Here is a 16,824-nt window from a genome sequence, read left to right as displayed (position 1 = left end):
ATTACAGGTGTGACCAATGCACCCAGCCAAATTGCCCCATTTCTAAAGCTGGGGTGAGGTAACTGTCTAAATATATTTCTGTCTGTCTCTCTCTTTTAAGAGACAGGTGTCTCACTTTGTTACCCAGGCTGGAGTGCGCCTAGCCTTTTTTTTTCTTTCAACTTTTAAGTTCCAGGGTACGTGCACAGGATGTGCAGGTTTATTACACAGGTAAACATGTGCCATGGTGGTTTGCTGCACAGAACAACCCATCACCTAGGTATTGAGCACAGCATCCATTAGCTATTCTTCCTAATGCTCTCCCTCCCCCCGCTGCACCCTCCTCCACAGGCCCCAGTGGGTGTGCTTCCCCCACCATGTGTCCATGTGTTTTCATCATTCAGCTCCTACTTATAAGTGAGAACATGCAGTGTTTGATGTTCTGTTCCTTTGTTAGTTTGCTGAGGATTACAGCTTCCAGCTCAGTCCATGTCCCTGCAGAGGACATTATATCTTTTCTTTTCATGGCTGCATAGTATTCCATGGTGTATATGTACATGTTCTTAATCCAGTCTGTCATTGATGGGCATATGGGTTGATTCCATGTCTTTGCTATTGTGAATAGTGCTGCAGTGAACATATGTGTGCATGTATCTTTATAACAGAATGATTTATATTCCTTTGGGTATATACCAGTGATGGTATTGCTGGGTCAAATGGTATTTCTACCTCTAGATCTTTGAGAAATTGCTACCCTGCCTTCCATAATGGTTGAACTAATTCGCACTCCCACCAGCAATGTAAAAGCATTCCTTATTCTCCACAACCTCGCCAACATCTGTTGTTGACTTTTTAATTGCCATTCTTTTTGTTTTGTTTTGTTTTGTTTTGTTTTGTTTTTTGAGACAGAGTCTCGCTCTGTCGCCCAGGCTGGAGTGCAGTGGCCAGATCTCAGCTCACTGCAAGCTCCGCCTCCCAGGTTCACGCCATTCTCCTGCCTCAGCGTCCCGAGTAGCTGGGACTACAGGCGCCTGCCACCTCGCCCGGCTAGTTTTTTGTATTTTTTAGTAGAGACGGGGTTTCACCATGTTAGCCAGGATGGTCTCGATCTCCTGACCTCGTGATCCGCCTGTCTCGGCCTCCCAAAGTGCTGGGATTACAGGCTTGAGCCACCGCGCCCAGCCTTGTTTTGTTTTTTGAGACAAAGTCTCATTCTACTGCCCAGGCTAGGGTGCAGTGGCACAATCTTGGCTCACTGCAACCTCCGCCTCCTGGGCAGCCTCCCGAGTAGCTGGGACCACAGTTGCCCAGGATGCTGGCTGATTTTTTTTTTTCTTGAGACTGGGTCTTGCTCTGTTGCCCAGGTTGGAGTACAGTGGTGCGATCTCTGTTCACTACAACCTCTCCGCCTCCTGGGTTCAGGTGATTCTCCTGCCTCAGCCTTCCAAGTACCTGGGACTACAGGTGCCCGCCACCACGCCCAGCTTGTTTTTGTATTTTAGTAGAGATGGGGTTTAGCCATGTTGGCCAGTCTGGTCTCAAGGTCCTGACCTCAAGTGATCTGCCCACCTCGGCCTCCCAAAGTGCTGCGATGACAGGTGTGAGCCACCACACCAGGCCAGTATCTCATCGCGGTTTTGATTTACATTTCTCTAATGATCAGTGATGTTGAGCTTAAAAGGTTCTTAGTTTATTGTCTAGCATATAATGTTTGTTTGCAAGTTTTTTTTTCTTTTTTCTTTTTTTTTTGGAGACGGAGTTTCACTCTTGTTGCCCAGGCTGTAGTGCATTGGCACAATCTCACCTCACTGCAACATCTGTCTCCCGGGGTCAAGCAATTCTCCTGCCTCAGCCTCCTGAGTAGCTGGAATTACAGGCATGCGCCACCATGCCTGGCTAATTTTTTTTTTTTTTTTTTAGTAGAGACGGGGTTTCTCCATGTTGGCCAGGCTGGTCTTGAACTCCTCACCTCAGGTGATCCACCCACCTCAGCCTCCCAAAGTGGTGGGATTACAGGCGTGAGCCACCGCGCTTGGCCGCACGTTTTCTTAAAAGTGTCCTGCCAGCTGGGCGCGGTGGCTCAAGCCTGTAATCCCAGCACTTTGGGAGGCCGAGACGGGCGGATCACGAGGTCAGGAGATCGAGACCATCCTGGCTAACACGGTGAAACCCCGTCTCTACTAAAAAATACAAAAAAACTAGCCGGGCGAGGTGGCGGGCACCTGTAGTCCCAGCTACTCGGGAGGCTGAGGCAGGAGAATGGCGTAAACCCAGGAGGCGGAGCTTGCAGTGAGCTGAGATCCGGCCACTGCACTCCAGCCTGGGCGACAAAGCGAGACTCCGTCTCCAGGGGGAAAAAAAAAAAGTGTCCTGCCTTCCCTGACATTTTCTGTGTCAGCAAGGTCTCAGGCCACCAAGATTTCTCAGTTCCTTCTATTGCCATTGATGGTGCTTCTGAAGTGGTGTTTCACTACTCCCTGGTTTCTGCCTGATTTTGGGTTGTCTCCTGTTAAGCTTATATATGCTAACTGGGGGCTTACTTTATTTTTACAGAAAATGCATTCGTACACATAAAATTTATTCTGTATTGAACAAGTTTTTAACACATTGTTAACCTTAACCTCAATTTTAGAAATAATAGCTTAAAAAAAGTGAACAAATAAAGGTTATATTCTGATAACAGTAAAATAGTATGTACTGTTGTTTATGAAATGAAACTATAAAGTTGTTTTTATTTTGGAAAAAGCTTTATTTGATATGTTGATTCTTCATGTATGCAATAATGGAAAATATGTTATCTTTTTTTTTTTTTTTGAGATGATGGGCTCTCGCTGTGTTCCCCAGGCTGGTCTCGAACTCCTGGGGGTTGCTGAAGCAATCCTCCTGCCTTAGCCTCCTAAGTAGCTGGAATTATAAGTGTGTACCCTGTTAGTTATCTTTTTTGTAGGAAAGGTGGTTATAATTATTGTCCAAGATGTTACTTGCTGATTATAGTGGCTTTTACTGTTATGTGTGTTTTTTTGTTGATCATATTAGTTTCTTTTTTTTTTTTTTTTTTTTTTTTTTTTTTTTTTTTTTTTTTTTGAGATGGAGTCTCGCTGTGTCACCCAGGCTGGAGTGCAGTGGCCGGATCTCAGCTCACTGCAAGCTCCGCCTCCCGGGTTTACGCCATTCTCCTGCCTCAGCCTCCCGAGTAGCTGGGACTACAGGCGCCCGCCACCTCGCCCGGCTAGTTTTTTGTATTTTTAGTAGAGACGGGGTTTCACTGTGTTAGCCAGGATGGTCTCGATCTCCTGACCTTGTGATCCACCCACCTCGGCCTCCCAAAGTGCTGGGATTACAGGCTTGAGCCACCGCGCCCGGCCTGATCATATTAGTTTCTATAGAAGTAGGAATGTATCTTACTTTTTTTTTTTTTTTTTTTTTTGAGACCGAGTCTCGCTCTCTTGCCCAGGCTGGAGTGCAGTGGCCGGATCTCAGCTCACTGCAAGCTTCGCCTCCCGGGTTCACGCCATTCTCCGGCCTCAGCCTCCCGAGTAGCTGGGACTACAGGCACCCGCCACCTCACCCGGCTAGTTTTTTGTATTTCTTAGTAGAGACGGGGTTTCACCGTGTTAGCCAGGATGGTCTCGATCTCCTGACCTCGTGACCCGCCCGTCTCGGCCTCCCAAAGTGCTGGGATTACAGGCTTGAGCCACCGCGCCCGGCCGTATCTTACTTTTTTGAAACAGGGTCTTGCTGTCACCCAGGCTGGAATGTTAGTGGCACGATCATGGCCCGCTGCAACCTCAACCTCCTGGGCTCAAGTGATCCTCCAGTATCAGTGGGCGTCCCCCTCTCCAGCACCCCCACCTCCTGCAGGATCTGGGACCACAGGCATGTGCCACCACACCTTGCTAATTAAAAAAAAATTTTTTTATGGAGACTAGGTCTTGCTACATTGTCCAAGATGGAGAAGTAGGAATTCTTAAGGATATTGTTACCGAGGGAAAAAACAAAGGTATCATTTCTAGTAATTAACAAGATGAAAACAAAAGTATCATTTCTAGTAATTAACAAGATTATAAAAACTCTTTTATAGTTTCAGTGCTTTAGGATTACATCTTCTTTTTTCTTCTTTGCTCTGTATTCTTATATTTTCTGAAGTAGAGTATTTAAAAGGTATTTTTAGTAGAGATATTATGCAGAAGGTACCTGATTTTGTCTTTTCTGTTTGTATATTAGTCTGTGGGATTACCTTGTATTAGTGTAGATTAAAAAGCACTGAATTTACCAGTGTGACTGATGCCTGTAATCACAGCACTTTAGGAGGCCAAGGTGGGTGGATCGCTTGAGCTCAGGAGTTCAAGGCCGAAACCTTGTCTCCACAAAAAATTTTTAAAATTAGCCGGATATGGTGATATGTGCCTGTGGTCCCAGCTACTTGGGAGGCTGAGGTTGAGGATCACTTGAGCTCAGGAGATTGAGACTGCAGTGAGCTGTAATCGCACCACTGCACTCCAGCCAGGGTCACAGAGCAACACCCTGTCTCAAAAAAAGAAAAAAAAAAAAGGAGGAGGAAAACACTAAGACTCTGGTAATGGATGGACAAATGATATGACCAGATAACTCACACAACTAATGGAGAATTAAAGAAATATGAAACAATGCACATTTTTTGCCTATCAAATTAATTATTTCTATTGCTTCCTTACGTGCTTTTGATAAACTGTATTCATTCAGAACACTTTAAATATTTCCTACGTAATTCCCTTACATTAAGTAATTATCTTTTTTGGAACTACAGAAAAAAATCTTAATTACAGAAAAAGGTTTATGCACCAGAGATGTTTATGACAGTATTGTTTTGGTAAAAAAAATACAATTTATGCACATTCCCTGGATGCTGTATTATGTAGTCTGTCTGTCTGTCTTTCTTTTTCTTTCTTTCTTTCTTTCTTTCTTTTTCTTTCTTTCTTTCTTCCTTTCTTCCTTCCTTCCTTCCCTCCTTCCCTCCTTTCTTTCTTTCTTTCTTTTTCTTTTTCTTTTTCTTTTCTTTCTTTTCTTTTTTTTCTTTTTTTTCTTTCTTTCCTTTCTTTTTTTTTTTTTTTTTTTTGAGACTGAGTCTGGCTCTGTCGCCCAGGCTGGAGTGCAGTGGCCGGATCTCAGCTCACTGCAAGCTCCGCCTCCCGGGTTTACGCCATTCTCCTGCCCAAGCCTCCAGAGTAGCTGGGACCACAGGCGCCCGCCACCTCGCCCGGCTAGTTTTTTGTATTTTTTAGTAGAGACGGTGTTTCACCGTGTTAGCCAGGATGGTCTCGATCTCCTGACCTTGTGATCCGCCCGTCTCAGCCTCCCAAAGTGCTGGGATTACAGGCTTGAGCCACCGTGCCCGGCTCTTTCCTTTCTTTTCTTTCCTCCTTTCCTTCTTTCTTTCTCTCTTTCTCTCTTACTTTCTCTCTTTCTCTCTCTCTCTCTTTCTCTCTCTCTCTCTTTCTTTCTTTCTTTTTTGAGATGGAGTCTGGCTCTGTTGCCCAGGCTGGAGGGCAGTGGCACCATCCCAGCTTACTGCATCCTCTGCCTCCTGGGTTCAAGTGATTCTCCTGTTGAGTAGCTGGGATTACAGACATGTGCCACCACACCCAGCTAATTTTTTGTATTTTTAGTAGAGATGGGGTTTCCCCGTGCTGGCCAGACTGATCTCAAACTCCTGACCTCAGATGATCTGCCCACCTCGGCCTCCCAAAGTGCTGGGATTACAGGCATGAGCCACACCGCCCGGCCTATATAACCTTTAAATATGTTTCTATTTAAAACCTAGAAGATATGTATGATAAATAAAAACAGGATACAAAATGTGAGGATACAAAGTAGTACATGTAATATGGTTATGATTTTAAGTAAAGTTGTGGAAATAGAAGACTACAAGAAATTAGACAATATTGTGATTAATATCTGTCATCCTGTTTTCTTTCTATTGTGTATTTTCCATGTAAGAAGAAAAAGACTAGTGATGTATTTGAGGGAAAAACATTTAAACTACTTTCTGTGTGAAGCGATTTCATGCCTTTTCCAATGACTAAAAACAATAGCTTCAATTCAGTTGTTAAAAATGAATTTGGGCTGGGCATGGTGGCTTACACCTGTAATCCCAGCACTTTGGGAGGCCGAGGCAGACAGTAATTACTTGAGCCTAGGCATTCAAGACCAGCCTGGGCAACATGGCAAAAACCCATCTGTACAGAAAAGACCCCCCCAAAATTAATCAGGCATGGTGGTATGCACCTGTAGTCCTAGCTCCTCAGGAGGCTGAGGTGGAAGGATGGGTTGAGCCTGGGAGGTCAAGGCTGCAGTGAGCTGAGATTGGACCATTACACTCCAGCCTGGGCAGTGGAGCAAGACCCTGTCTCAAAAAAAAAAAAAAAATAGTTTTCTGACTTAGAAAAAAGGAAGAAGAAAATATGTAGGCTTAAATCTACAGTTACTAATTCAGTGAAGCCAAGGGGCAGCTACCTAGTTGCCCTCTCTCTCTAATTGTGGAAAAATACACGTAACAGAATTTACCATCTTTTTTTTTGAGACAAAGCTGGGGTGCGGTAGTGTGATCTCAGTTCACTGCAACCTTGACTCCTGGGCTGAAGCAATCTTCTCGCCTCAGCCTCCTGAGTAGCTGAGACTACAGGAGCATACTACCATGCCCAGCTAATTTTTTATTTTTTGTAGAGACAGGTTCTCACTATGTTGCCAGGTCTGGTCTCTCCTGGGCTCATGTGATTCTTGGGCCTCAGTTTCCCAATGTGTTGGGATTATAGGCGTGAGCCACCAAACCTGGCCATATTAACATTTTTTTTTTTTTGGAGACAGAGTCTTGCTCTGTCACTAGGCTGGAGTGCAGTGGTACGATCTCGGCTCACTGCAACCTCTGACTCCCGGATTCAAGCGATTCTCCTGCCTCAGCCTCCCGACTAGCTAGGACTACAGGTGCACACCACCACGCCCAGCTAATTTTTGTATTTTTAGTACAGCCGAGGTTTCACCATGTTGGCCAGGATGGTCTTGATCTCTTGACCTCGTGATCCATCCACCTCGGCCTTCCAAAGTGCTGAGATGACAGGCGTGAGTCTCTGCACCTGGCCATATTAACCATTTCTAAACATACAGTTCTATAGTGTTAAGTACATTCATAGTGTGTACAACCAATGTCCAGAGCTTTTTTTTTTTTTTTTTTTTTTTTTTTGAGACGGAGTCTCGCTGTGTCTCCCAGGCTGGAGTGCAGTGGCGTGATCTCGGCTCACTGCAAGCTCCGCCTCCCGGGTTCACGCCATTCTCCCGCCTCAGCCTCCCAAGTAGCTGAGACTACAGGCGCCCGCCACCACGCCCGGCTAGTTTTTTTTGTATTTTTAGTAGAGACGGGGTTTCACCATGTTAGCCAGGATAGTCTCAATCTCCTGACCTCGTGATCCACCCGCCTCGGCCTCCCAAAGTGCTGGGATTAGAGGCTTGAGCCACCACGCCCGGCCTTTTTTTTTTTTTTTTGAGACAGTCTCCCTCTGTCACTCAGGCTGGATTGCAGTGGCACAATCCCACTCACTGCAACCTCCGCCTCCCAGGTTCAAGCAATTCTTGTGCCTTAGCCTCCCAAGTAGCTGGGATCACAGGCACCCGCTACCACCCCTGGCTAATCTTTTTTGTATTTTAGTAGACACCATGTTGCCCACGCTGGTCTTGAACTCCTCAGCTCAGGCAGTCCACCTGCCTTGGCCTTCCAAAGTGCTAGGATTATGGCCTTGAGCCACCACACCCAGCCCAGAACTTTTCCATGCCCATTAAACAGCAACTCTCCATTTCCTCCTTCCCCTAGTCCCTGATAGCCACCATTCTACTTCCTGTTTCTATGGAGTTTGCTACTCTAGATACATCAAATTAGTGGAATCATAAAGTTTTTGTGTTTTTATGACCGGGTTATTTCACTTAGCACAATATGCTCAAGGTTCATCCATGTTGTAGCATGTGACAGGAGTTTCTTCCTAAGGCTGAACAATATTCCATTGTATGTACAGTCACTATTTTATTTATCCATTAATCCACTGATGAATATTTGGGTTGCTTCCACCTTTTGGCTATTGTGAATAATAATGCTGCCCTGGACATAGGTGTGCAAATACTCTGAGACCCCGCTTTCAGTTCTTCTGGATATATACGCCAACAAGTGAAATTGCTCTGTTTTTGTTTGAGGGACTGCCATAGCATTTTCCATAATAGCTGTACCACTTTACATTCCCACCAGCACAGTAGTGTACAAGGGTTCCAGTTTCTCCACATCCTTGCCAACACTTGGTATTTTCTGTGTCTTGATATTACCCATTCTAATGGGTATGTATGAGGTGATATTTCATTAGAGTTTTCAGTGCATTTCCTTAATAGTTAGTGATATTGAGCATCTTTTCATATGCTTGCTGGCTAACCCTCTCTTTTTTTTTTTGCCTTTGCAGATAACCTTTAAAAACATTAAATTCTATCTAAATCTTTTACCAGCTTCTTTGTTAGTGGTTCTCTCCCTATTTGCCGTATTTAATCTCTCATAGCTCATTTATTCTCATTCTTACCCAGCCTACATATCCTGAAGTTGATTATCTAAGTTTTCTAGAACCTATTTAGAACCTCCTTAGGTATAGTTTTATTTATTTGTTCAACTTTTACTCAGTAAATTCTCTATATAAAAAACTGTATGTGCACTGAGAAACTTCCCTAGAGACAGATATGTTTGTGTCCATAGACAGGAAGAGTGTAATCATTCTTCAATGGGATAACATTTGAAAATTTAATCATCATAATTTATGTTCATATGTGCCTTTTATTACATTTAAACATGTTTTTGTGGACCAAAATTCAAAAAAATTAAAGAATATGCAAAGTCCCCTTTCTATCTCTATACCATTGGTACCAGTTCTTTTCCAATGAGGCAACCAAATGATCAATTTTTATATGACTCTATAGTATACTTTAAATATTCTGTATCATATTTAATTTTAACTGACTTTTTCCCCCCTTGTAGTTGATTATGGAAGATTCCCACAAGAGTACCACGTCAGAGACAGCACCTCAACCTGGTTCAGCAGTTCAGGGAGCTCACATTTCTCATATTGCTCAACAGGTAAGGGAGGGACCGGCCAAAATACTGAGCTCGTTAGGAATATTTTATATGCAGATTAATCTCTTGTTTCAGACTGATTATTAATGTGTTTTATTTTTATTTATATTTATTTATTTATTTATTTTTATTTTTTGAGACGGATTTTTGTTCTAGTTGCCCAGGCTGGAGTGCAATGGCACAATCTCGGCTTACTGAAACCTCCGCCTCCTGGATTCAAGCAGTTCTCCTACCTCAGCCTCCCAAGTAGCTGGGACTACAGGCATCTGCCACCATACCTGGCTATTTTTTGTATTTTTAGTAGAGATGGGGTTTTACCATGTTTGCCAGGCTAGTCTCAAACTCCTGATCTCAGGTATTCCACCCACCTTGGCCTCCCAAAATGCTGTGATTACAAGTGTGAGCCACCACACCCAGCATTAATGTTTAAAAAAAAAAAAAAAGGAAAGGCCAGGCACAGTGGCTCACGCCTGTAATCCTAGCACTTTGGGAGGCCAAGGTGGGCGGATCATGAGGACAGGAGTTCGAGACTAGCCTGACCAACGTGGTGAAACCCTGTCTCTAATAAAAATACAAAAATTAGCCAGGCGCAGTGGCGGTTGCCTGTAATTCCAGCCACTCAGGAGGCTGAGGTAGGAGAATCACTTGAGCCTGGGAGGTGGAGGTTGCAGTGAGCACAGACCATGCCACTGCACTCCAGCCTGGGCAACAGAGCGAGACTCCATATCATAAAATTAAATAAAAAATACAGTAGAAAACCAAGCAAAAAAAGACTGTAAAATGTTAAAATATAGGAAAAGAAGGTGGCCTTTAAATATCTTGTCAAGATCATTTGGTTTTATTTTCTTTTAAACTAAGTATATAGTCGTCCCTCAGTATCTGTGGGAGATTGGTTCCAGGACCTCCCACAGATACCAAAATCTGTGATGCTTAAAGCCCCTGATAGAAAATGGCATAGTGTTGTATATAACCTACATATTTTCCTGTATACTTTAAATCATTTCTAGATTACTTTTTTTTTTTTTTTTTTTTTTTTTGAGACGGAGTCTCGCTCTGTCACCCAGGCTGGAGTGCAGTGGCCGGATCTCAGCTCACTGCAAGCTCCGCCTCCCGGGTTCACGCCATTCTGCTGCCTCAGCCTCCCGAGTAGCTGGGACTACAGGCGCCTGCCACCTCGCCCGGCTAAGTTTTTGTATTTTTAGTAGAGACGGGGTTTCACTGTGTTAGCCAGGATGGTCTCGATCTCCTGACCTCGTGATCCGCCCGTCTCGGCCTCCCAAAGTGCTGGGATTACAGGCTTGAGCCACCGCGCCCGGCCTAGATTACTTTTAATACGTAATACTATGTAAATGCTATGTCAATAGTTATACTGTATGACAAGAAGAAAAGTCTCTACATGTTCGGTATAGAGAAATTTATTTTCCTGAATATTTTCAATCTGTGGTTGGTTGACTCCACGGATGTGAAACTCATGGATGCAGAACCCATGAATAAAGAGGCCTAACCATATTTAGAGTTGTTTCCTTTGTTTTTGTTTTTCGAGATGGAGTCTCGCTCTGTCGCCTAGGCTGGAATGGAGTGGCACAGTCTCGGGTAACTACAACCTCTGCCTCGCGGGTTCAAGCGATTCTCCTGCCTCAGCCTTCTGAGTAGCTGGGATTATAGGTGCCTGCCACCACACCCAGCTAATTTTTTGTATTTTTGGTAGAGACAGGGTTTCACCATGTTGGTCAGGCTGGTCTCAAACTACTCCTGACCTCAGGTGATCCACCCACCTCAGCCTCCCAAAGTGCTGGGATTACAGGCGTGAGCCACCGCGCCCGGCCAAAAAAGTTTTAAAAATTAGCTGGGTGTGGTGGCACTACAACACCTGTAGTAACAGCTACTTGGCTGAAGCAGGAGGATTGTTTGAGCCCAGGAGTTCAAGGCAGCAGTGAGCTATAACCATGTCACTGCACTCCAGCCTTGGGTGACAGAGTGAGACCCTATCTCCAAAAAAAAAAAAAAAAAAAAAAAGCATGAGTGTAAGAGCCATTTAAAGTGCAAGATTAGACTAATGGATTTTAATGTTAACAGAATACACAAAGTTCAGACTGTACACAGCAAATAACCTTTAAGAAACTATAACTTGCTGAGTTTTGCTGTTGTATCAAAGAATACAAGTAAATGAAAAGGCTATTAAAACACTACATATCTTTTCTTTCTTTTTTTTCTTTTTTTTTTTTTGAGGCGGAGTCTCGCTCTGTCGCCCAGGCTGGAGTGCAGTGGCGCGATCTCGGCTCACTGCAAGCTCCGCCTCCCGGGTTCCCGCCATTCTCCTGCCTCAGCCTCCCAAGTAGCTGGGACTACAGGCGCCGCCACCACGCCCGGCTAATTGTTTTGTATTTTTAGTGGAGACGGGGTTTCATTGTGTTAGCCAGGATGGTCTCGGATCTCCTGACCTCGTGATCCGCCCGTCTCGGCCTCCCAAAGTGCTGGGATTACAGGCTTGAGCCACCGCGCCCGACCTTTAGTAAGTATTAATAAATATAACTCAAATAATTTTGGGGGGTCCTCAGTAAGTTTTAAGAATGTTGAAAGGATTTGTGACCAAAAGATTTGAAAACCAGTGACCCAAAGGGTTAATCCTTTAAGCTTGATATATCCTGCATTATTTGGCTATATCTGTGAAGAATAGCAGTGTCTTCTCCAAATGGTGCTAGAAAAATAAGGTGGAGTCTTTCTTTGATTATTTTTCTGTTAATAGAGCTCTTTACAGAAATGTTCTAATTCAGTTGGCTTACTTATATATATATTTCAGTTATTTTGGTTAGATGTGACTCTTCTCCAAATTTTCTCAGAAGCATATTTACGGTGAGGTGAAATAAATACATTTCTAGGTAGTAAATCATTTTATAGTGATTTTTTAAAATAATATGGCTGGCAGGCCGGGCGCAGTGGCTCACGCCTGTAATCCCAGCACTTTGGGAGGCTGAGGCGGGTAGATCACGAGGTCAGGATCAGCCTGGCCCAAATGGTGAAACCCCATCTCTACTAAAAATACAAAAATCAGCTAGGCATGGTAGCGTGCACCTTTAATCCCAGCTACTCGAGAGGCAGAGAACTGCTTGAACCGGGGAGGTTGCAGTGAGCCGAGATCGTACCACTGCACTCCAGACTGGGTGACAGAGTGAGACTTTGTCTCAAAAAAAAAAAAATGGCTGGCCACGATGGCTCACACCTATAATCCCAGCACTTTGGGATACTGAGGATCACTTGAGCCCAGGAGTTTGAGACCAGCCTGGGCAACATAGTGAGACTCTGTCTCTACTAAAAAATTTAAAAAGTTAGCCAGGTGTGGAGGCGTTTGTCTGTATTTCTAACTACTCAGGAGGCAGAAGTGAAAGGACCACTTGAACCCCAGAGGTCAAGGCTGCAGTGAGCCGTGATTGCACCATTGCACTCCAGGCTGGGTAACAGAGCGTGATCCTGTCTCAAAAAAAAAAACAAATTACATAAAGGAAACAGTATTTTACAATAATTCAGTATAAACTGGGGATATAGCAGTGAACAAAAGTCTCAGCTCTCCTGGAACTTATATTCTAATTTTGGAGAGACGAGCAACAAAACATATCAGTTGGTAATATGTGCCATGGAGACAAAGCAGGATAGGAGAGAGAGAGAGTTAGTGGTGGAGGACAGGGGACTTCTCTTTTTATACAAGGTAGTCAGAGACATATGTCTGAGGAAATACCTGTTCAATTATATGGACCAACAGTTATAAAACTGTGAGACTAATATGTGCTTGATACGGTCAAGGAACACTGAGGTGGCCAGTGTGTTGGGAGAGAGACTGATAGAGGATGACGCAGAGAGGGTTGGGGTGCGAAGAGGGGAGAGTGCCAGATGATGCAGGGCATATGCCACTGTAATATTTTTGTGTTTTAATCTGGGTAACATGGGGAACCTTCAGAGTGTTTTGAGTAGAAACGTTATCTGGCATATCTTAAAAGAATCCCTCAGACTGTTTTGTGGAGTAGAAACAGGAAAACCAGTTAGAAGGCATTACAGTAATGTACATGGGAGATGACAATGGCTTGGACCAATGTGGTAGCTGTGGTAGTGATGAGACAAAGTTAAGATTCTGGATATATATTGGTTGTAAAGCCAATAGTATTTGCTTTTGGATTGGATGTGGAGTTTTAAATAAAGGAAGGAGCCAAGATTGATGTCACAGTTTTGGTTTGAGCAACTGTAAGAATGAAATTACTTGAGCTGGGCATGGTAGTGCACGCGTGTAATCCCATCTGCTTGAGAGGCTCAGGTGGGAGGACTGCTTGAGCCCAGGAGTTCCAGACCAGCCTAGGCAACATAGTGTAGACCCACCCTGTCTCAAAAAAAAAATATATATATATATATATATGTGCACACACATGTATATATGTAATTGCCATTTATTGACAACACTGGAGTATGTTTTCCGTTTTCTTTTTGGGGGAATGTTGGCAATCAGGAATTTGGTTTTTAGGCATGTTATGTCTGTTCTAGTATCTGTGTTGGTTTTCTGTGCTGCAGAACAAATCACCACAAAGCTAATAGCTTAAAACAACACACATTTATTATCTCACAGTTTTTGTGGGGTCAGGCATATCTTAAGTGGGTTCTTTGCTTTGGGGTCTCACACCAAACTGCAATTGAGGCATTGGCTAGGGCTGAATTCTTAGCAGGAGGCTAGACTAGAGAAGAATCTACTTCCAAGCTCACTTAGTTTGTTGGCAGAATTCATTTCATTGTGGCTATAGGACTGAGTGCTTCAGTTTTTTGGTTGGTTCTTGGCTGGAGGCTGCCCATAGCTCCTAATGGCCACCAGTAACTCCCTGCCATGTGATCCTCTCTGTATGCAGTTCACTGCATGGCAGCCTGCTTCAAGTCCAGCAGGAGAGTGAGAGCAAGGCTGCTAGCAAGACAGAGTCTTATACATAATATAATCAAAGGAATGACATCCCATTTCCTTGTGATAAAACATGACATCCCATCATCTTTGCCTAATAAGGTTGGTTAGAAGCAAGTCACAAGTCCCTCCCACTCTCAAGGGGAGAGGTTTAGACAAAGTCCCAAACACCAGGAGCTGCAGATCATGGGAGCCACCCTAAAATCTGTTGGGCAGACCATCCAAGTAGATTTATCCAGTAGGCAGCTAGAAACATGAGTCTGGGGTCCAGGAGAGAGGTCCAGACTAGAAATCTAAATTTAGGAGCTGTGGCTATATAGGTGGTATTTATAATCATGGAATGATTTCCAAACTCCCCCTAGGATGTAGAAAGCTGGAAAGAATGTTACTCTTACTCTAAAACAAAAATATGTTGTATGTTCTATAAAATAATAACAAACTCATAGAGGTGGGGTGTGGGCGTGGCTCACCTGTGGCAGAGCACATTAAGAAAGCAGGGCTGCATACTAGCAGGAAAATTAATGAATTGCTAAAGTCCAAGCGTAGGCAAGCATGAGCATGTAGAATCCTTGGGAGCTGCAGACACAAAGACAGTTCATACCCTCTTGTAGGTTTTTCTCCGAGGACCTCCAACAGTTGCTTAGGAGAAAAATGGGGCCGGGACACAAGGAAGACCAGAGAATGCCTTGGTAGGTGGTATAGGCCTACTTGGACCTTTTTTTCCTTTGGAAAAAAAATCTTGGCCGGGCGAGGTGGCTCAAGCCTGTAATCCCAGCACTTTGGGAGGCCGAGACGGGCGGATCACGAGGTCAGGAGATCGAGACCATCCTGGCTAACACAGTGAAACCCCGTCTCTACTAAAAATACAAAAACTTAGCCGGGCGAGGTGGCAGGCGCCTGTAGTCCCAGCTACTCGCGAGGCTGAGGCAGGAGAATGGTGTGAACCCGGGAGGCGGAGCTTGCAGTGAGCTGAGATCCGGCCACTGCACTCCAGCCTGGGTGACAGAGCGAGACTCCGTCTCAAAAAAAAAAAAAAAAATCTTTAAGCCACTAGGAGAAAGGGAATAAACCCTGTTTTCCATTGTGTCTGGGAAAAGTAAAAAGAAAAAGAAAACCCACAAACCCTGAGGAAATGGCAGGAAACTGTTAAGGGCTTAGACTGAGTTTTTCTGCCACTGGGAGAAAGCCCCATCCCCTGTAACCAAGGGACGTAGAGCCTACCTGAGACTGAGACTGGACCAGGAGAACAGAGAACCTCCCTGTTGCTGCTGTCAAGTCAAGCAATAGCAATCTACCCTTGGGGGAGGGACAAGAGTATGGAGAGAGCCTCTTTGGGTCAGAAGCACAGATGAAGCCTAAGGCTGAGTATGTGTCAAGAACAATGAGAAAAAACCCTCTGACATACCAGCTCCACCCTAAGCAGAAAGTCACGCTAGAGGAATTTGAAGCTGGTAGTACTCTTAAGGTAATTCAAACAACAACAAAATCCAAACCCAGCTCAATTGTTGAATAGATGACTCAACCCCTTCCCTACACCTACACACACACACCCTAGTGAAGAGGTGTACCCTCTTGTTTTCCCATTTTTGAAGATAAATACTATTTACTTTAGTCTGTACTGTCTTACCCATGATGTCTATCATTCAGGCAAAAATTACAAAACACATACCAAAAGCACACAAAAAACTCACTGTCAAAAAACAAAACAATAAACAGAACCAGACTCAGGATAATAACCCAACTTGGAACTATCAGAGAGTGAATTTCAAATAACAATGGATAATATGTTAAAGGCTCCAGTGGGAAAGGTGGAAAACATGCATGGACAGCTGGGGAATTTCAGCAGAGGGTTGGAAACTATATGAAAAAGTCAAATGGAAATGTCAGAAATAAAAATGGTGTGGTGGCTCACACCTGTAATCCCAGCACTTTAGGAGGCCGAGGCAGGCAGATTGCTTGAGCTCAAGAGTTCAAGACCAGCCTGGGCAACATGGCAAGCCTCCATTTCTACTAAAATTACAAAACAAAACAAGCCAGGCATGGTGGTGTGCACCATGTGGTCCCAGCTACTCAGGAGGCTGAAGTGGGAGGATTGCTTGAGCCCAGTGGGCAGAGGTTGCAGTGAGCCAACATCGCACCATTGCACTCCAGCTTAGGTGTCAGAGTGAGGCCTTGTCTAAAAAAAAAAAAAATGGTGACACAGGTGAAGTACGTGTTTATAGTAGACTTGACACAGCTAAGAAAAGAATCAGTGAACTTGAAGATAGGTCAGTAGAAATTACCCACAGTGAAAACAGAAAACAAAGGAAAGGACAGAGAGAAAAATAGAGCATCCAAGAACTGTGGAACGATGTCTCTTTAACGTGGGTGTAGTGTGATCAAAGTCATGTGACTAGATGGGATGACTGAAGGGTAAGTATTGTAGAGATGAGTCAATGGATCTGGGCTTCCTTCGCATTTGGAGTTTGGGGAGATTGAAGAGGGATTGTCAGTGAGGTAGGAGGAAAATCAAGAGTAACTCAAATCTTGGAAATCAGCATGAGTGATGGTCAGCTGTGTAAAATGTGGCTGATAGGTCAAATAAGATGAGGAATAAAAATTAACTTTTATAGCCAATCTTTTTTTTTTTTTTTTTTTTTTGTGAGATAGGGTCTCATTGTGTCACCCAGACTGGTATGCAGTAGTGTGAACATAGCTCACTGCAGCCTTGACCTCCTGTGTTGAAGCAATTCTCCCACCTCAGCTCCCCAAGTAGCAGGGACCACAAGTGTGTGCCATCACATCC

General features: G+C 44.1%; 1 protein-coding gene across 12 annotated transcripts in view; it reads left to right on the top strand.

Annotated features, from left to right (window-relative positions):
• LOC105474364 (activating transcription factor 1) overlaps nt 1-16,824 on the top strand; it is a 69,108-nt gene that overhangs the window by 10,621 nt on the left and 41,663 nt on the right. For 10 of the 12 annotated variants that reach the window (XM_071071729.1, XM_071071727.1, XM_071071724.1 and 7 more), the window contains one exon: nt 9,014-9,112. The exons of 1 other annotated variant lie outside the window; for it this stretch is intronic. In XM_071071729.1, coding sequence (XP_070927830.1) covers nt 9,014-9,112 — 99 coding nt within the window. Of the gene's footprint in view, nt 1-6,919; nt 6,940-9,013; nt 9,113-16,824 lie in introns of those variants that run through there. One more of the 12 variants, XM_071071728.1, reaches the window with a different exon arrangement.

The sequence above is a fragment of the Macaca nemestrina genome, chromosome 10 (assembly GCF_043159975.1).
Source record: "Macaca nemestrina isolate mMacNem1 chromosome 10, mMacNem.hap1, whole genome shotgun sequence".
NCBI lineage: Eukaryota > Metazoa > Chordata > Mammalia > Primates > Cercopithecidae > Macaca > Macaca nemestrina.
The sequence above is the reverse complement of the archived record's forward strand: the minus strand, read 5'-3'. Positions and strand labels throughout refer to the sequence as shown.